Source organism: Thermobia domestica, chromosome 2, assembly GCF_964235325.1.
Source record: "Thermobia domestica chromosome 2, izTheDome1.hap1.1, whole genome shotgun sequence".
NCBI lineage: Eukaryota > Metazoa > Arthropoda > Insecta > Zygentoma > Lepismatidae > Thermobia > Thermobia domestica.
Window position 1 is genome coordinate 183,936,823 of NC_137455.1, and position 16,111 is coordinate 183,952,933.

Genomic DNA, 16,111 nt, shown 5'->3' on the forward strand with positions numbered 1-16,111 from the left:
AGTTAGCCTCCTGTGTTGACAATTAAGCACCTCCGATAAGACATCAAGATTGCCTTTGGCAGAATAAGAGAGAAAACAGTAACACTAAATGGTATTTTCTTTCACGAGGTAACAAGTATCTGCCATTGCATAATTCAACAATAACACGTCGTTTAAAGTATTACCTTCAATTTGCAGACATATGCAAATTAGACCATTAATGAGTACAAGATGACGTTTTCCATTAAATTCACCAATCATCAATCTTATAAGCTAAAATTGTATTTGCACCTAATCTAACGTGGATTCCTGTCACCATGGCATGGGTCGTCCTCAAGTTGAGGATCGAGGAGAAGGCCTCTAGATATAGAGGTTAGCTGCAAATATCCGTATACTGAATAAGCAGTTGCGGACAGAAAACGACAAGAGGTGGTCCTCCGGCTTGAGGGTTCTGCGTGAGGCTAACAATCTCATCCTGTAAAAAAAGGTACTTGTTCAAAAACGTTCACAGAAGCCTCGCACCAGAAGTCAATGGAGAGATTTTGTAAATGCGACATTGAACCTCCAGGTTCTATAGGCCATTATGTTAGGTTAGTTAATTAAATTAATCTTTCCTTGAAGTACACATAGTTCAGTTTATTCTGTAACATTGATTTGTGCAATTGAACGACAAAGCTCGACAGAGCATGCATGCCATAAACCAAAGATAAAATTTTAAGCGATAACGACATCCTTAAAAACACTTATTGCTTCGTTTCATATAGGATCACTTGCGAGACGAGACAGAGCTCCTCGAATAGAAACAAAAATCTTTTACGTTTCACGGTTATGCCGCCTAGGCTAAAGAAGATAATGATGATGAGAAATTAATGAAATGGTGGAATGAAAAGTGGGAGGAAACGAGGGAACCCGAGAAAACCCACGCACACTGTGTTTGTCCACCACAAAGTCCACTGAGCGCGAGCTGAGATCGAACCATGGACCCTATGCACCAAAGGTGAACGCTCAACCACTGAGCCACCGTGTCCCCTACAATAGAAACAGACACACTTTTCAAGACTAGACATGCCTTTCATGACACCTTTTAAAGACAAAATAGTCTTAACTCTTCTCTCGTGGGTACCATTAGTTTCATAATATTTTCCATTCACTTAAGAACTTAAAAATATATCCTACGAGTACAATTTAGTTTGGAAAAATTAATAACCAATAACTTTTATAACAATGACAAAAAAGTGACAGAAATTCGGTCAAGATATTCAAAGGTATCATCCCGCCATTCGAATACTGAAACTGAGGAAATACTCTGAAAACTTCCAAGATAGCTAACTGCATGTTTTGAGTCCAGATTGTGAAGTAAGATCTCTGACTACTACTCTATGCCAGCCCCACTTTAAAGTCCAAATTTTGATAATGTCTGTTATTTTCCCACTTTCCTTATTATATATATATATATATATATATATATATATATATATATATATATATATATATATATATATATATATATATATATATATATATATATACAGGATGTCCAATATACAATGCAACCCGGAGTTTGGGATAGTAGAACTTTTGAACCGGAAGCGGTACACCCGGCAACATTGCTATTCATCACGAACTGAATTGTCAGTTCTACGGCAGATTCTGGAAGTGTCCCCGTTTTGATTCAATGAATAGCAGTGTTGGCGGGTGCATGTAAGTAAAAGTTTTATCACAATAATTTCAAAGTTTCTTTTTCATTGTTTTCAGGAATTGCATAATGTAGACAGACCCTTAACACACCGTTTTATGCACTGAAACATCAGCACTGTTGCCTATTCACAATGTTAATTTATGAAAACCACGTTATCCCTAGTAACCCCTTACAGAGGTCTCATCCGATTAGTTACCGGTGGAAATGAAAAATTCTTTTTTCCATTCTATAGTTAACAAGCTGCTCCAACTATACAAACTGAAAGTTAACGACAGAACATCTATACGTATGAGTTATGAGTCAATTTACGTGACTTGTAAAAAAAATTGATTTACGCCTTCAGTTACATCTGGCAAAACTGTGTGATTCCTAGTGTACTTCAATCGTTGTTTCCTAGTTTAAAAATATATGCATGAATAAGGCTTCATTTTGGTATAACCATTATTTGTGTACCGCTTCCGGTTCAAAAGTTCTACTATCCCAAACTCAGGGTTGCATTGTATATTGGACACACTCTCTCTCTCTCTCTCTCCTTATATATATATATAGAGAATTCAAAGATAGTACATGATTCTCATTCTTTCTTTTATCTAATTGGTCGGAGGAATGACCAAAAAATTGGATAACGGATAGGATAGTATTTGGATAACGTATATAACATCTGGATATTATCAGTCGTCCGATTCCATTTTCTCGATACGGTCATACCTATCAGCGTACCGTACTAAAATGTCCATTTATCATTTCCAATCTAAATTAAATTTTGATACGCATACCTTTCGCTTCAATATAGACACGCAGCAATTAATTTAAATACTGTTACAAACATTTCATAAAAATAACATATATGATAAAGCCTTAAGATTTTTGTGATATATTGTTACCGTATTACTACTTCCTACTATGCAGTGCAATATTGTTTTCATAACTATTTAGCAAATAAAAAGGAAATGCTAGCATGTGTACAGTGCAAATGTATGTGTGGGATTTAATTTCACTCCATTCTGTCATGCACTATTACACCTTTCATATCATGCCGTATATTAGATTCAGTTAATAGCTGTGAATTACTGTAATTGCTGTCAATAATAAACACGTTCCATGACAATGAAGGGGGGAAAAAATCTCACACTCCATTCTCCCAAAACTGGTTCAGGGTTTATTTTCTCACATTTCTTGCTTTGTATTTTGCTGACAACTTTTTATTTGAAAGTGCAAACGTGTGATTTGTACAAAAGTGAACTTCAGATTTTTTAAAAAATGATTATAGTTTCATTACAATCGTACCAGACGCCGAGTTAAGTGAAAATATTGATATGTAGTATTATATTACACCTTAAAACGAGAAAGGCACAAGTTTCAGTCATACCTTATGTCTTCCAGTTATATGAATAAATTTCTCTCCTAACAACGTGACTGCAGTAAACTGTCCTTAGTTACAATCAGGCCTTTGTTTGTAATGCAATGCACTTTTTCAGCAAACGAACTTACAGCATAATCTAAAGGCACGAACTGCATGGTGCTCTCAAACTTTGAACAGACACTGGCATAAATGTTATGTATAATATTATGGACTAACATGTAAGAGGTGTTTCTAGTTGAGAGTTTGTGATTCGCGTCCTTACATGGAGGTGATACACGAGTCCCTACAAACAGATGGAGAATTCACATGGACTTGAATGCAAAACCTATCAGTTGTCAGATAAGAACGCTAACCACTACCTTACACTTGCCATTGCTAAACCAATTTTATTTCATTAATATTCATTTGTATTTACGTCTTCTTTAACCGAAAGATTAGTGCGATAACTAGTAGGTTCGATTGTAGGTGGAGTTCACAGAACGTTGTGTTGACCCATAATGGAAATCAATTTAGAAACCACTTGAATTCAGAGACAGCGAACTTGGGTTTAGAAAGTCGAAAATAACAATGATGTGTTCACCACATAACACGGAATTAAAAAAAAAAGTCATCCAGCCAGCCATAGCACTGCAATAGCACAGAATTCTACTATACAAAACTACTTGTTTGACTTTGCCGCAACATTTATTGTATATGCCATATGCTTAATGCTGTTACTTTTCCCTTATTCACTTGGTATGACAAGAAAACAGCCATAGAAACTGCAGAATATTAATTAGCATTCAACGAAAATTATGTCCAAAGATGAGATACATCTTTCTTTCAGTTTAAAGATCCATTATTATGTCTATTAGTCTAAGGGAGACGATGATAAAGCAAGTGAATGATGATGGAAGGGATTGGTGGAATGGGATTGTGAGAGAAAACGGGAGCACCATAAGAAAACTCAAGGATAGGATGTTGTCCACCACAAACTTACTTGGCCGGGGATCGTACGAGGGACTAGAGGTAAGTGCTCAACCACTGAGTCACAGTGCTCCCCGAGATGAGATACATACCAATCGATAGATCTCTTTTAAAAAATGAAATGAAATCTTTAAGTTTTATGTTTCACGATTGTCACAGCTGGGCTACAGGTGAAGGTGGTGATTAGAAATGAATGAAATGGTGGAATGAGAAAAATGGAAGGAACCGGAGAACACCGAGAAAACCCATGCACACGGTGTTTGTCCACCACAAAATTCACTTGGCAAGCTGGGATCGGACCAAGGACCCCATGCACCAGAAGTGAACGCTCTACCACTGAGCCATCGCGGCCCCGATTGTTTTTAAGCTGTAAAAAGTAACAAAAGTGAACGTAAATATGAATGCGTAGTTTTCGAGAAAACATGCAAAACCTATTGGTTTGTAAACCTAAAAAAAATTAATGCTGTATGATAATCACGCTACTTATAAAGACGAAACAGATAGTGAAGCACATCGTCAACAAGCTTTTCGTTATGATAGTAGGAAACGATAGTACACATCATAGTTATCCAGATAAAAAATCTAAAATGAAATGTTTCAGTTTAACGTGCCACGATTATTCCCGTTAGGTTAAAGGAGATAGATGATTAAGGCAAGTGAATGATGATGGAAAAATCGGTGGAATGAGAATGTGGGAGGAAACGGGAGTACTCCGAGAAAATCCACCACAAACTTACTTTCGGGAGATCGAACCAGGGACTCCACGCACCAGCTTTTTTTTTATCACTGAGCCACGGGGCCTCCTTATAGAGATAAATATCGAAATTATGATTAACTCTTATAGATCATTTTTGTTTAACAATAACACGGTGCTAAGATGAAACGTATCAATCAATAAACGATATTGATCTGAAGAAAATGACGTACTTGAGGGTAAAATCTCATGAGTAGGTTTTGAGAAAATCGAAAAAATCACTTTTCTGGCGCAAAAATGTTTGTCGTTCGTCGTAAATAGTAACTGATAAGTTTTCATTAGGTTGCAACAGATTAGTATGCAAAGAAAAAAAAAACACTATTAACTAGCAAATTGTATATATATTGTTATTTGTCTTTTTCTAACTGGTATCCCCGCGTAGCATAGTCGTTAACGCTCTCGTGTTTGGTGCCTGCGGTCCCAGGTTTCTATTTCCGATGGAGACACTCGGTCCTAAAATTGTAAAAGCTTTTTCAGACCAGCCATCCTGAGTGAGGTTTTTCCCCCCACTTGCACCAGGCAAATGCCGGGATGGTACCTGACATACAAGTCCAAAGGCTGCTTTTTCCTTCCCTTTTCTCGGATAGTGTGATTGCCGAGGAACCTAATACCTCACGGGCTAACATGGTCATAGACACCGAAAGCCTAAAAATCTAATATGGCGCACCTACTACTTATAACTTTCGTATGATATTCCAGATTCCGATTCTAGAATGATTTGCTTCGTGTGTACTATATTATTAATTTGTTATAATAGTTTATATGTACTATCCCTTCATCATACGACCACATGTTGAACTCCCTCATGGCTAAGTGGTTAGCGCACGCGCCTTTGGCGTGAGAGACCCGAGTTCAATTCCCGGCGGGAGCTCATGTAGTTCGGATCTCAGTTAAGCTGTAAGTACACGTCTTTCACAGCCTCGCTGCTGAAAGGGGTGCTAAACTCAAAATCTAATCTAGTACCACATGCTAACTATATATTGATCGTGAAGGGGGAAATTCCATTCCGTAATCAAATATATCTTTAAAACAGACAGACGTCCTCTCATAATAGGAATCACAGGAAACATCCATAAACATTAAAAAAAAAAATGAAAAGAAAAAAGAAACAAGTTAACATTGACATTTCATCTCCACTAGGAAATTGCAACCTGTCACTAGAGAATCATGTACTACTTAGCCTCCAATAAATGAATACACAAAATATTTTAGAAAAGAAGGGATATTTAGCATTCCAAAAATGAAGATGAAAACAAAAAATGTACTTACATCGATCATATTATCCGCCTGAACTCCTTTCGAAGCAGTTTCCGTCCCGCTGCTGTATACATCCCATAAATCCTGTTTGTTATTGGCACTGTTGAAATTACGGTTTCCAATTAGGTTTCCATATGCACCATTTTTCATGCGGTACATCGTACCGTAAATCATTGCGTTTTTCACACTATTAGGAACACTGGCAAAATTTTCGTGAATAAAAACTGGGTTGATATCACAATTTTGTAGTTTTTTAAGGGAGACATTGGGAAGTAAATTTGTGTCAACAACAACATAGTCCGATGTTGTTGTTGTTGTTGGGGTATCGTGTCCGTCTTTACTGTCCGAACTGGTTTGTCTCGAATCTGTCCTCTGACTTGGATCCAGATCGGAAAAACCACTACTAGAGGATGTCGATAAACGTTCATTGGATACATTGTCTCTGAGCTCGTTGTTTGTCGCATGAAGTTTATTGTTTATCACTTTAACACCAGTATTCACGTCACTGTCATCGCGCACTGTCTGTTGTTTCTCACTCTGAGATTTCAATCTTTCCACCACAAACACACTACTAGTACCAGCACTACTATTACTACTGCAACTTCCACCACCATTCCCGGCATTCAATGATTTTGCATTTCGAACCGAATCGTCATCATCACTACTACTACTGCTACTTTCGACCAACAACTTACGTCCATTTATCTTCATACCGGTTTTCTCCCACAAATCTTTTACAGCGTCTATTCCTCTTAAGTACCGCTTGTTTGACGGTCGCCTGGACGCCACTGATACAGTAGTAGTTGTTGCAACACTTTCTATTGCACTACTTTCAATTTCGTCTTCTGAAGAGGCCTGCCCTCCGCGAAGACGAAGCGATTCCGATTGAAGAACTCGATTTACTGTGGCTACCGGTTTGCTACGGCAAATAGTTGCCGATAATTCCCGGAGAACGTCTTCCGGATGTTCATACGAAGGAAGTTCTTTATCGTCTACAGTTACTTCTTCAGAAGGATCCGAATGCTCAGAAGGGTCGTAACTAAAACTAGTATACAACAGAAGATTATCATTCAAAATTGAATCATCCGCGACACCAGCAAGTTCGTTTTTGGTACCACGATACACATTTATACTTTGAACGAATTGACTGTCCTTCTGCACTACGGACACATTACTTTCTGTTGACAATCCTTCGAGTTCTTTTGGCCACACTGGAGAAGGAATTGAGCTTTCTGAGTGTGAATTACTTCTTATTTTTCGCTCAACAGCTAGTTGTCCCTCTGGAATGGGCGTGAGAGCAACAGAAATTTTCTCCTTAGTGGTGGAAGACTTTTTTCTTCTGGGAACAGAAACTACTATACTTTTTACATATCCCGTGTTTTGTTCGACAATTGTCAACGCATCATCGATCAACACGTTCCTGATGATCTCGTTGTCTTCGGCACCATGAGCACTCTCGTTGTGCACGATGGCCGTGACGATGTGAGTTCTCGCGTCGTCGACATAATACTGATCCTTTCTCACTCGTGCATCGAAGTCTCCGCGGCAGCCATCGTCCTTGGCCGCATACGTTTCGCCACCAGTGGCAATGAAGATTCGACGGCTTGGAGAAGGGGGCGTGCCGCTGTCACTGCACAGTGAGTTCCTGTCCGTTGTTGGATTGCTCTCATAGCCGGAACTTGCAGACTTCCCCGGAGATTCCGGGACCTGTGATCTGCTGTCCGCGTCTGCCTCTGCTCTTAGGTCATCATCATCATCTTCAAAAATAGGATTGACTCTGGAAAGACCAACACGAGAAGAAAATTAGAAAAAAAAAAAAAGAGAAATGTCAGTTACATAATTTAGATATGTTGAAAGCATCAGTGCATTGCCTACTAGGATCTGTATGTAACTAACGAAATAGGTATGCTAAATATATATTTGCATTTTACATACCCATGCAAATATCACATAACTCAAAATAACAAAATACACAGTTATTGACATAAATTGTATAACACTTTGCACTTAGTCCTGGTATTTATGTAACTTAATAGCATATCGCGACTGATGATATTTATTGAGCAAATACGTTGAATACTGTACTTCATTAACTAGAAACACAATAGGAAGCATCATGGTTCATCCCTAATTATTAATCGTGTAGACCTAGTTGAATTCCTTGTTAACGCGGTAGTACTTTTAGAATCAGGGATACACCATAAATGTATACATCCTAACGTTTAGTATGTAAATTTCAACCAAATAGGTTTAGTAATATATCTTCTTATTATTTTAATATAATATAGGCTAAACTCAATCGTTCTTCTTGCTCACTTTGGATCATGATATACAGGCTTTGGCTGAATAAATCAATGATTTCGCGCACGATTATATGGCTAGGAAAAATGAAATTTCTAATTCTACATTCCACGATTATGCCTTTTATGACAAGGGAGACTCACGATTAATGAAACTGAAATGATTATGAAATAATTGGTAGCATGGAAATGTTGGGGGAAATGAGAGAAAGTGAGAAAATACACGGACATGATGTTGTCACCACAAACTTACCTGGTATCGAATTAGAGATCCCTAGCAAAAGAGGTGAGCACCCTACCACTGTACTATACTGCCCATAAATGGCTAGCGTCCTAGTCTTTGGTATGGAAACATAACATCTGTTCCTCTTATCTCTAATCAAGATACGATGAGAGGTGTAAATAAATATTGAAACGTTTAGTGGGATTTTAAAGTGTAAGGGAGCGCACAGTTTTGATTCAACAGACCAAAAGAGTAATGTACAAGTACAGTGTTTTGATTTACTGCAGAAATATCATAGAACGTGCCTCTAGCATCTGCGCCTCCGCCATTGAGCCCCCTAATGAGTTAATTAAATGAACACATTCTTTCAAGATCTACTTTACTGAAACTAATTTCAGAAGGTAAGAAATTGAGACAGAGGCAATACTTATTGTATACATTTAATCAAACAAGAAGCACAGATTCAATAAACTAGGTAAGTATACTCGAATCGATAGGTTGGAGATCAACTTTTGCAGTATAGGGTCTATAGATTCGTTAGTCAATATAGTACATATTTTATAGTTTAGTGTTTTCTTATTTTGGTTATATTATTACGTATTTTCTTCAATCATTAAATCAAACACTAACTGCAAGCACTTTTGTAAATTTAAGAAAACTCTACACCCCCCTACCACAATGCAATAATATAACAACTATTCGCATACTACACTTGTTAATAAAAGTATATCCGATAACTGGAAAATATACTATCATAACATAATTCTAAAATTACAATCTGAGTATAATGACTAAGATTGATAATAAAATGTACAATGATTTACTGTTATTATTACATATTATTTATCGTTATTTAAATGTGATTTATTATTATTTTCATATCATCTGTATTTATTGTATTAATGTAGAGTATATCAATAAACTACAACGATGTCGTGACATCAAGTTTGTCAATCCTTCTTTGAAATTTCACTGATAATTAATACAGTTGGTAATTTTTCACCATAAAATATTCTGTTATGAGTGATTATCACCGTTGCCTCCATGTTTTGGAATAGGAAGACGGTGGAACAGAGTGTTGAGTTTTTATTAAAGAATGCCAGTATATTTCAGGATGACGGACGTTCCTAGAAAGAGCTAATCGGGCCATGTCCTTTATTTAAAGTTTCTGTTCTTTGAAAAATAATTATTGAAATATTCTGTCACATGATATAATTTGTGTGTAATATATATACACACGAAAACTTGAATGTCAATGTCTGATCGAACTACGTATTTCTGAAGAAGTTTTGAGAAGAATGGAAACAGAAGTTTACTACTTTAATCTTTCTAAAGACCCAATAATTACACGATTTTTTATTTGTCTTTTGTTTTTATGACATATAGAAGGTTGTGAAGTTTCGTCATCTAGGTAAGAAAAGTAGCGAAGACAGAATATATGCACTATGGTACCTTGAGAAGACGGGAAGATGCTTTCATTTTTTTTTTAACTCTGGATCAAATTGATGAATTTGAACTACTGGAAACATGTAAGTGTAAGGATGTCTGAAATGAAATTTTTCAGTTTTACGTCCAATGGTTTTGCCGTGTAGGCTAAAGGACACGATGATGATGAAAATGAATGAACTGGTGGAATGAAGACAGTGGGAGGCAACAAGACAATCCCGAGAAAACTGCACACACACAGGTGTTTTTTGTCCACTACAAAACTCACTTGGCGCAAGCTTGGATCTAATCACGGACGCCAGGGGTCAGAGGTGAACGCTCCACCAGTGAGCTATAGCGGCCCTTAGATTACTGTAAACTACATATTTCAATTGACCATTTTTATGCCGGGTTTAATATAAATCATTATAATTTCCTTACGTATGCTTGCTTCGATTTTATGCGCAGTTAGCAATATATACGAAGAGAAATTGTACTTCTTGCTGGTCTAGTAGCTAGTATGCGCGCTGTTAGTACAGGGAGTCTCAGGTTCGATTCCCGATTGGGAAACCTTGAAATTTAAATACATTTCCGGTGATTCTAACTGTAGATCTACGTGTCATACAGCCTCAGTGCTGCAAAAGAACGTTAAATTCCAACCAATGAAAATAAAGTGTTTGATTCCACGTCCATTAAATATGTGATATTGAACATACAATCAAGAGCTATCATACAGTCTTGCTTTTTACAAAAGAATTTTCCTTTAAAGTAACTCTTAATTTTTATCTTATCTATATTTAGTGAATCTAGTACCGGGTATTTCCTCTTCTTTTCTATTGCTAACTGCATTTTGGATTGGGGAATTTTATTGAGAAAGGAAATAAATGTGCAAAAACTGGATTTTCCAATTAACGGTATGTTTAACCTTATTCATCATATCTGATTCACAAACTCAGGAACAGAAAGACATTGTTATGACCAACTTGTTTAATTTTAACCAAGAAGCTCCTCTGTGGCTCTGTATGATTAGTAAAAACCTCTTTGGCTCACGAGACCCGGGTTCCCAGTGGGAGTTCATGTGGTTCGGGTACCATGTGAAGGTGTACGTCATCCATGTCTCATGCAGTCTCGGTACTGAAAGAGACATTAACTTCTAATACTTAATATCTATCAACCAACAACAAACTGCAACAAAGTAGGGAACAAAAGTTTTCCAAATAAGAAAAAATATATGTAATATATAAAATCATGTTTATGGCAGGGTTCCCCAATCTTTCTGATGTCGTGGGCCCTTTGTAGCGACTGTTAATTCTCTGTGGCCCCCATGAAATAAAATGTGATTTTAAAAATATATATTTTACACATGTCATAAAAATGAAATGATAAATTATATTTTTTACAACACTAAATGTGATGTTTATCTTTCAGCCTAGAATGGAAATTTTTATATACCTAGGTATCTTCTTTTATCTTTTATATCCTCTTCTCAATTAATTAAAACCTACATAATGTGTGTAACCCCAGGGACTGACCACTTCTAAATGATCTTACTGACCAAGAAGTCAGGGGATCGTAGCTCTAAGTTTATAATAATAATAATAATAATAATAATAATAATAATAATAATAATAATAATAATAATAATAATAATAATAATAATAATAATGTTTTATGTTAGATCATCTAATATTGCAAAAGGACTATAAAAGAACTTAGGTATAATCAGGAGACACACGATTGTGTACTTATTTACATGAATACATGACATGTTTAGAAATCAGTCACTTAAGACTTTAGTGGTGGTAAGCAAAATACCACTGACTATAAAAGTTTGACCAATAGGAGAAAATACAAAATAATAATCAACTTCTAAGAAATAAACAGAGTAGCCAATGAAAGAATATTAATTCAAGCAGTCTCTTATGCAAGAGCCTTGTAATGTCTTCTATCATATGTTTTTTGATCTATTGTTAAAATAATGCGTTTTTACTATTATATTCTGGTCGCTACTATATTAGTAGATCTTGTCCCTTTTTGCTTGCTGCGGCGTAGATGTCACATTTAAATAATTTACTTGAAAAATATTTTCAATGACAAAGTGAAATTATGAAGTCACATGGTCACTGAGTTTTCTGACGTTAATACACCTTATTTCCACCTCCGATGTTTTTAATTTACTCTTTCTTTTGCTAAAGGTCAACAAGAGTCTGTTGCCTTGCCTTTTCCAGCAATGCTATCCACCACTCCTTACAAAACATAAGACTTCAAAAGTTTTCATATGGAAATAACCATTCGCATGTTCAAATTAATTATACGAAAATTTCGCATTATTACTTCAAGTTATGTGTATGTTGAGGTTCGTAACCATGTATTTAAGCTTTATAAGAAATGAATAAATTCAGCTTTATAATTATGTAAAAAAGTTTAAGTTACATTCTTTATTTTGTTATTGTGATTGAGAATTTTCAACTGAAAATCAAGGTGGCGGAATCTGGAATTTAGTTTTTTTTTCCTTTGTATGTTTTCTTAGTACATAGCTAGTAGTACAAACTAAAAAGGAAAGCAGATCAAAGTACCCTAATGGAACAGATATTTATTTTCAGAGTGTGTGGATCCGGATGTAATTCCTAGTGTAAGCAAATGAGATACGAATCTCACGGTAAGCTTCGGTGCTCAAAAGAGAACTTAGAAAGAAAAGAAGTATATCTAAATACTTTAATGTCTTGTATAAAAAATGTCTTGTTATTATTCCCCATATTAATGGCTGAAATGATTTATAAAAAAGATGTTCAGTTACGATGTAGAAATTTATTAGTACTGCGTTACATTTATATGTCGAAAATGTTCATAATGATTCATTGCTCGTATTCAAGGCTTTGATACGAGAGATCCGGGTTTGATTTTGCTTGACATAGGCCTCGGATCAAAGTTTAAAGATACTCAAAAATGATCGAAGTCTAAACAAGGAAAGAAAAAGGTGCAAATGCAAAGCTTATAGTTTACTAATGTTTCACTAAAATGCATTAATATATACCTCTATCACTTTTTAATTAAATATTGACATTCTAAGCAGTACACATATGCTTTAATCATCAAGACTAACGTATCAATGGAGAGGAAGTAAGTACAATATTTTACAAAGAAAGATGGTTTGCATGATTAAGGTGATATATTTATGTCGAGAATATACACATATTCCTAATTTTATATATTGAGAAAAAATTAGAACCAGAACCATAAAAATTTAGCGTTATTCTATACTTTTATTTACTAACGTCAGCTAATTTATTTGTTAGCACTTTGTTTCTTTCCAGGTAAGGAAAAACCACGCTTATTTAAATTTTATATATAAACCAATTAGTAGTATCACGGTCTAAGCACACAGACGATTGCAAAACTTGTCTGTCGTGGGTTCGAATTTCACTCAGAGCATAGGTGTTTGTGTTATCTTTACGCCATTCATATCACGAAGTGTAATTCATCATATCTTTTGAGCCAAATGAAAGTCATAAAAAAAAATCGGTGTAAAAAATTGAAAACAGAATATATTACAAATTCGAAATGAGTGGTGCCAGAATCGAACTAAATTTCTCTTAGCCACTATATTTGCGCGAAACACACACTACTGACTCTGGTAACTGACTGGGTTTCTTAAAATTATATTTTCCCGTTTTAGTTTTTGAAAAACAAAAATGTATGTATATATGTATAAGGATATCCGTGCTTTTTCTAGATTAGATAATGCCTATATCAGTATCAAGTTAACATTCAAAAATATGATTAACAGCAATTTAAGTTTACGGATAGTAAGTTCAAGACACAGAAAACATATTTTTGATTCCATATATATATACAGATGGGAGCAACGTAGATACTAAGACATTATAGATAATGTTATATTTATATGCTACTCCTGCTTTCCTAAAGAAAAAAAGAGAAAACCGAACTGCACCGGAAGCACAAAACCAACTCTGAAGAAATATAGCATGTCAGAAATGATTTTCATAAGATGAAGAAAGCTCAGAATCATATACTTATGGTAATGTGGTGAAATTGAAAATTTTTGGTTGCTTTGTTGCGAATCAGCAATTCCTTGAAATTGATCAATAGTATAAAGTGACCAATGTAATGTTAAATCACGAATGCCCTGGCTTAAAAGCCACAGGTTTAGTGTTGGAGAAATAAAAACTTAGCACTGGATATCATTCTGACCTGATCTAACCGAGTCAGGATGATTGTTGTTCCGCTTCCTCAGATCTTGCCTTATTTTCTATTCCATTTCCTTTTTGGCCTACGAAAAGTATTTCCCTGCCGAATTTTCAACAACGATCTATGCACTCCATAGGAACCGCATGCCCCGCCCATCTTATATGTCTCAAACTAATTGCAGGCAATACATCCGGTGAAATCTACATTTTACAAAAGTTTCACATAGTGTAACATTACCCTCCCGTTCATTCAATCTTTAGTTCCATACATATGTGAAACTTTTAGTTTTTTTTTTTTCTGAACACCCTTAGCCTATGTTTATTCCCGTGAGTAAGCAAACTACATTTTGCATAGCTTCCTCTTGACTATATGGTTAGCATACGTGCGTTTAGAGTTCGAAATGAAACGAAATGAAATCTTTGAAGTTTTACATCCCACGATAATGCCGGCTAGGTTAAAGGAGATAGTGATGATGAGAAATGAATGAAGAAAGTGGGAGGAAACGGGAGGACCCCGAGAAAACCCACGTATACGGTGTTTGTCCACCACAAAGGTTACTTGGCGGGAGCTGGGATCGAACCAAGGACCGCATACACCAGAGGTGAACGTTTTGTCACTGATCCACCGTGGTCCCGCCTTTGAGGTTCTATTCCTGACGGGAAGTTATGTGGCCCAAATACGTACCAAGATGCCCTTTCCGCTGATCCACAGTGCGCGACTTCAGTGCACGAGAGTCCGGGCACAATTCTCGGTTGTAAAATTTGAACTCATTTCGGCGATTCGGATTCCACCTTAAACTGTAGGTCCACATTTCATGTAATCTTGGTGCCAAACAACTAGAACCCAGATTAAGCTATAGGCCCATGTTGCATAAAGCCTTGGTGCTAAAAAAGAAGTTAACCTCAAAACTAATACAACAAATTCACATCTATATTTATAACAAATAAAATGATATTGTTATTTTGAAGTTTAACATTTCTTTTGAACACTGTGGCTATATCAGACGTGGGCCTACAGCTTAGTACGGGATTCAAACAACCAACATGAGCTTTAATTAGAAATCGAAATTGCGTCTTCTGCACGTAAAACAGTAATCCTATCCATTTGACACGTGTAAGTAGCAAATTTCCTACTTCCTTGTGTGCTCCACAAACACACAGTGGTTCTAATACTTTTACATGACAAAACACTTTCCTCTAATTAGACTATACTTCTTATTAAGTAGTTTAATTAAATGAGCCAAAGCCTTTTTTCCCTTTCATTCATCATGTTGACCTTGATGTTTATGTAGGAGAGTTTTAAGCAAAGGAAAATTTTCCATTTGTATAAAAATATATATAATCTCATGTAAAGAAGAAGAGAAGGTACAGTATATATAGATGCCAACTTTCGAAGGGTCGAGGATTATTCAAAAATCAACCTTGGAGGGGAAATAACAAATCAGGAGAAAAGGCGAGAAAGTTTAGGAAGGTCATTGCGGGCGGGTGCCATATCATATTTTAAACGAGAAAGAGACACGATTAAACAATAAAAAGAGAAACAAAAGCTGGGAATAAGAAGCTAACAATTCACTAAATATCTTCATGTTGGGTGAAAATATTGTAAAACCTATTCTATGAGTAACAGACAATTAATGGAAAAATTTAATATATTCGTAAAAAAACTTTCACGAGAAAACCTTAATAGAATTTGGTAGTTTTAAGAGCAATATTTTTGTCACCTAAAAGAATCATAAGAACGTTAAAATTGGTCGATAGGTGGATAAAATATGATCAGAATAGGCAACCGTTTAAATGAGTGATTCTCAGTCCACTAAAAAGGAAAACAAAAAAAAAATCGTGGTTACAACTTATTATGTCAAAGAATGGGAAGATTCATTTAAGAGTAGCTATTGTCAGGAAAGCCAATTTCGATTCCCGGGGGAAATATATGTGGT

The 16,111-nt window shown here is 35.8% G+C and overlaps 1 protein-coding gene across 1 annotated transcript in view; it reads right to left on the reverse strand.

The window, feature by feature from the left end:
• The window catches only part of LOC145678092 (uncharacterized), a gene marked incomplete in the record, with an annotated part of 443,224 nt that overhangs the window by 77,313 nt on the left and 349,800 nt on the right, over positions 1 to 16,111 (reverse strand). The window contains 1 exon segment of the mRNA XM_081748227.1: positions 6,031 to 7,795. Within this exon segment, the coding sequence (XP_081604353.1) occupies positions 6,031 to 7,795 (1,765 nt within the window).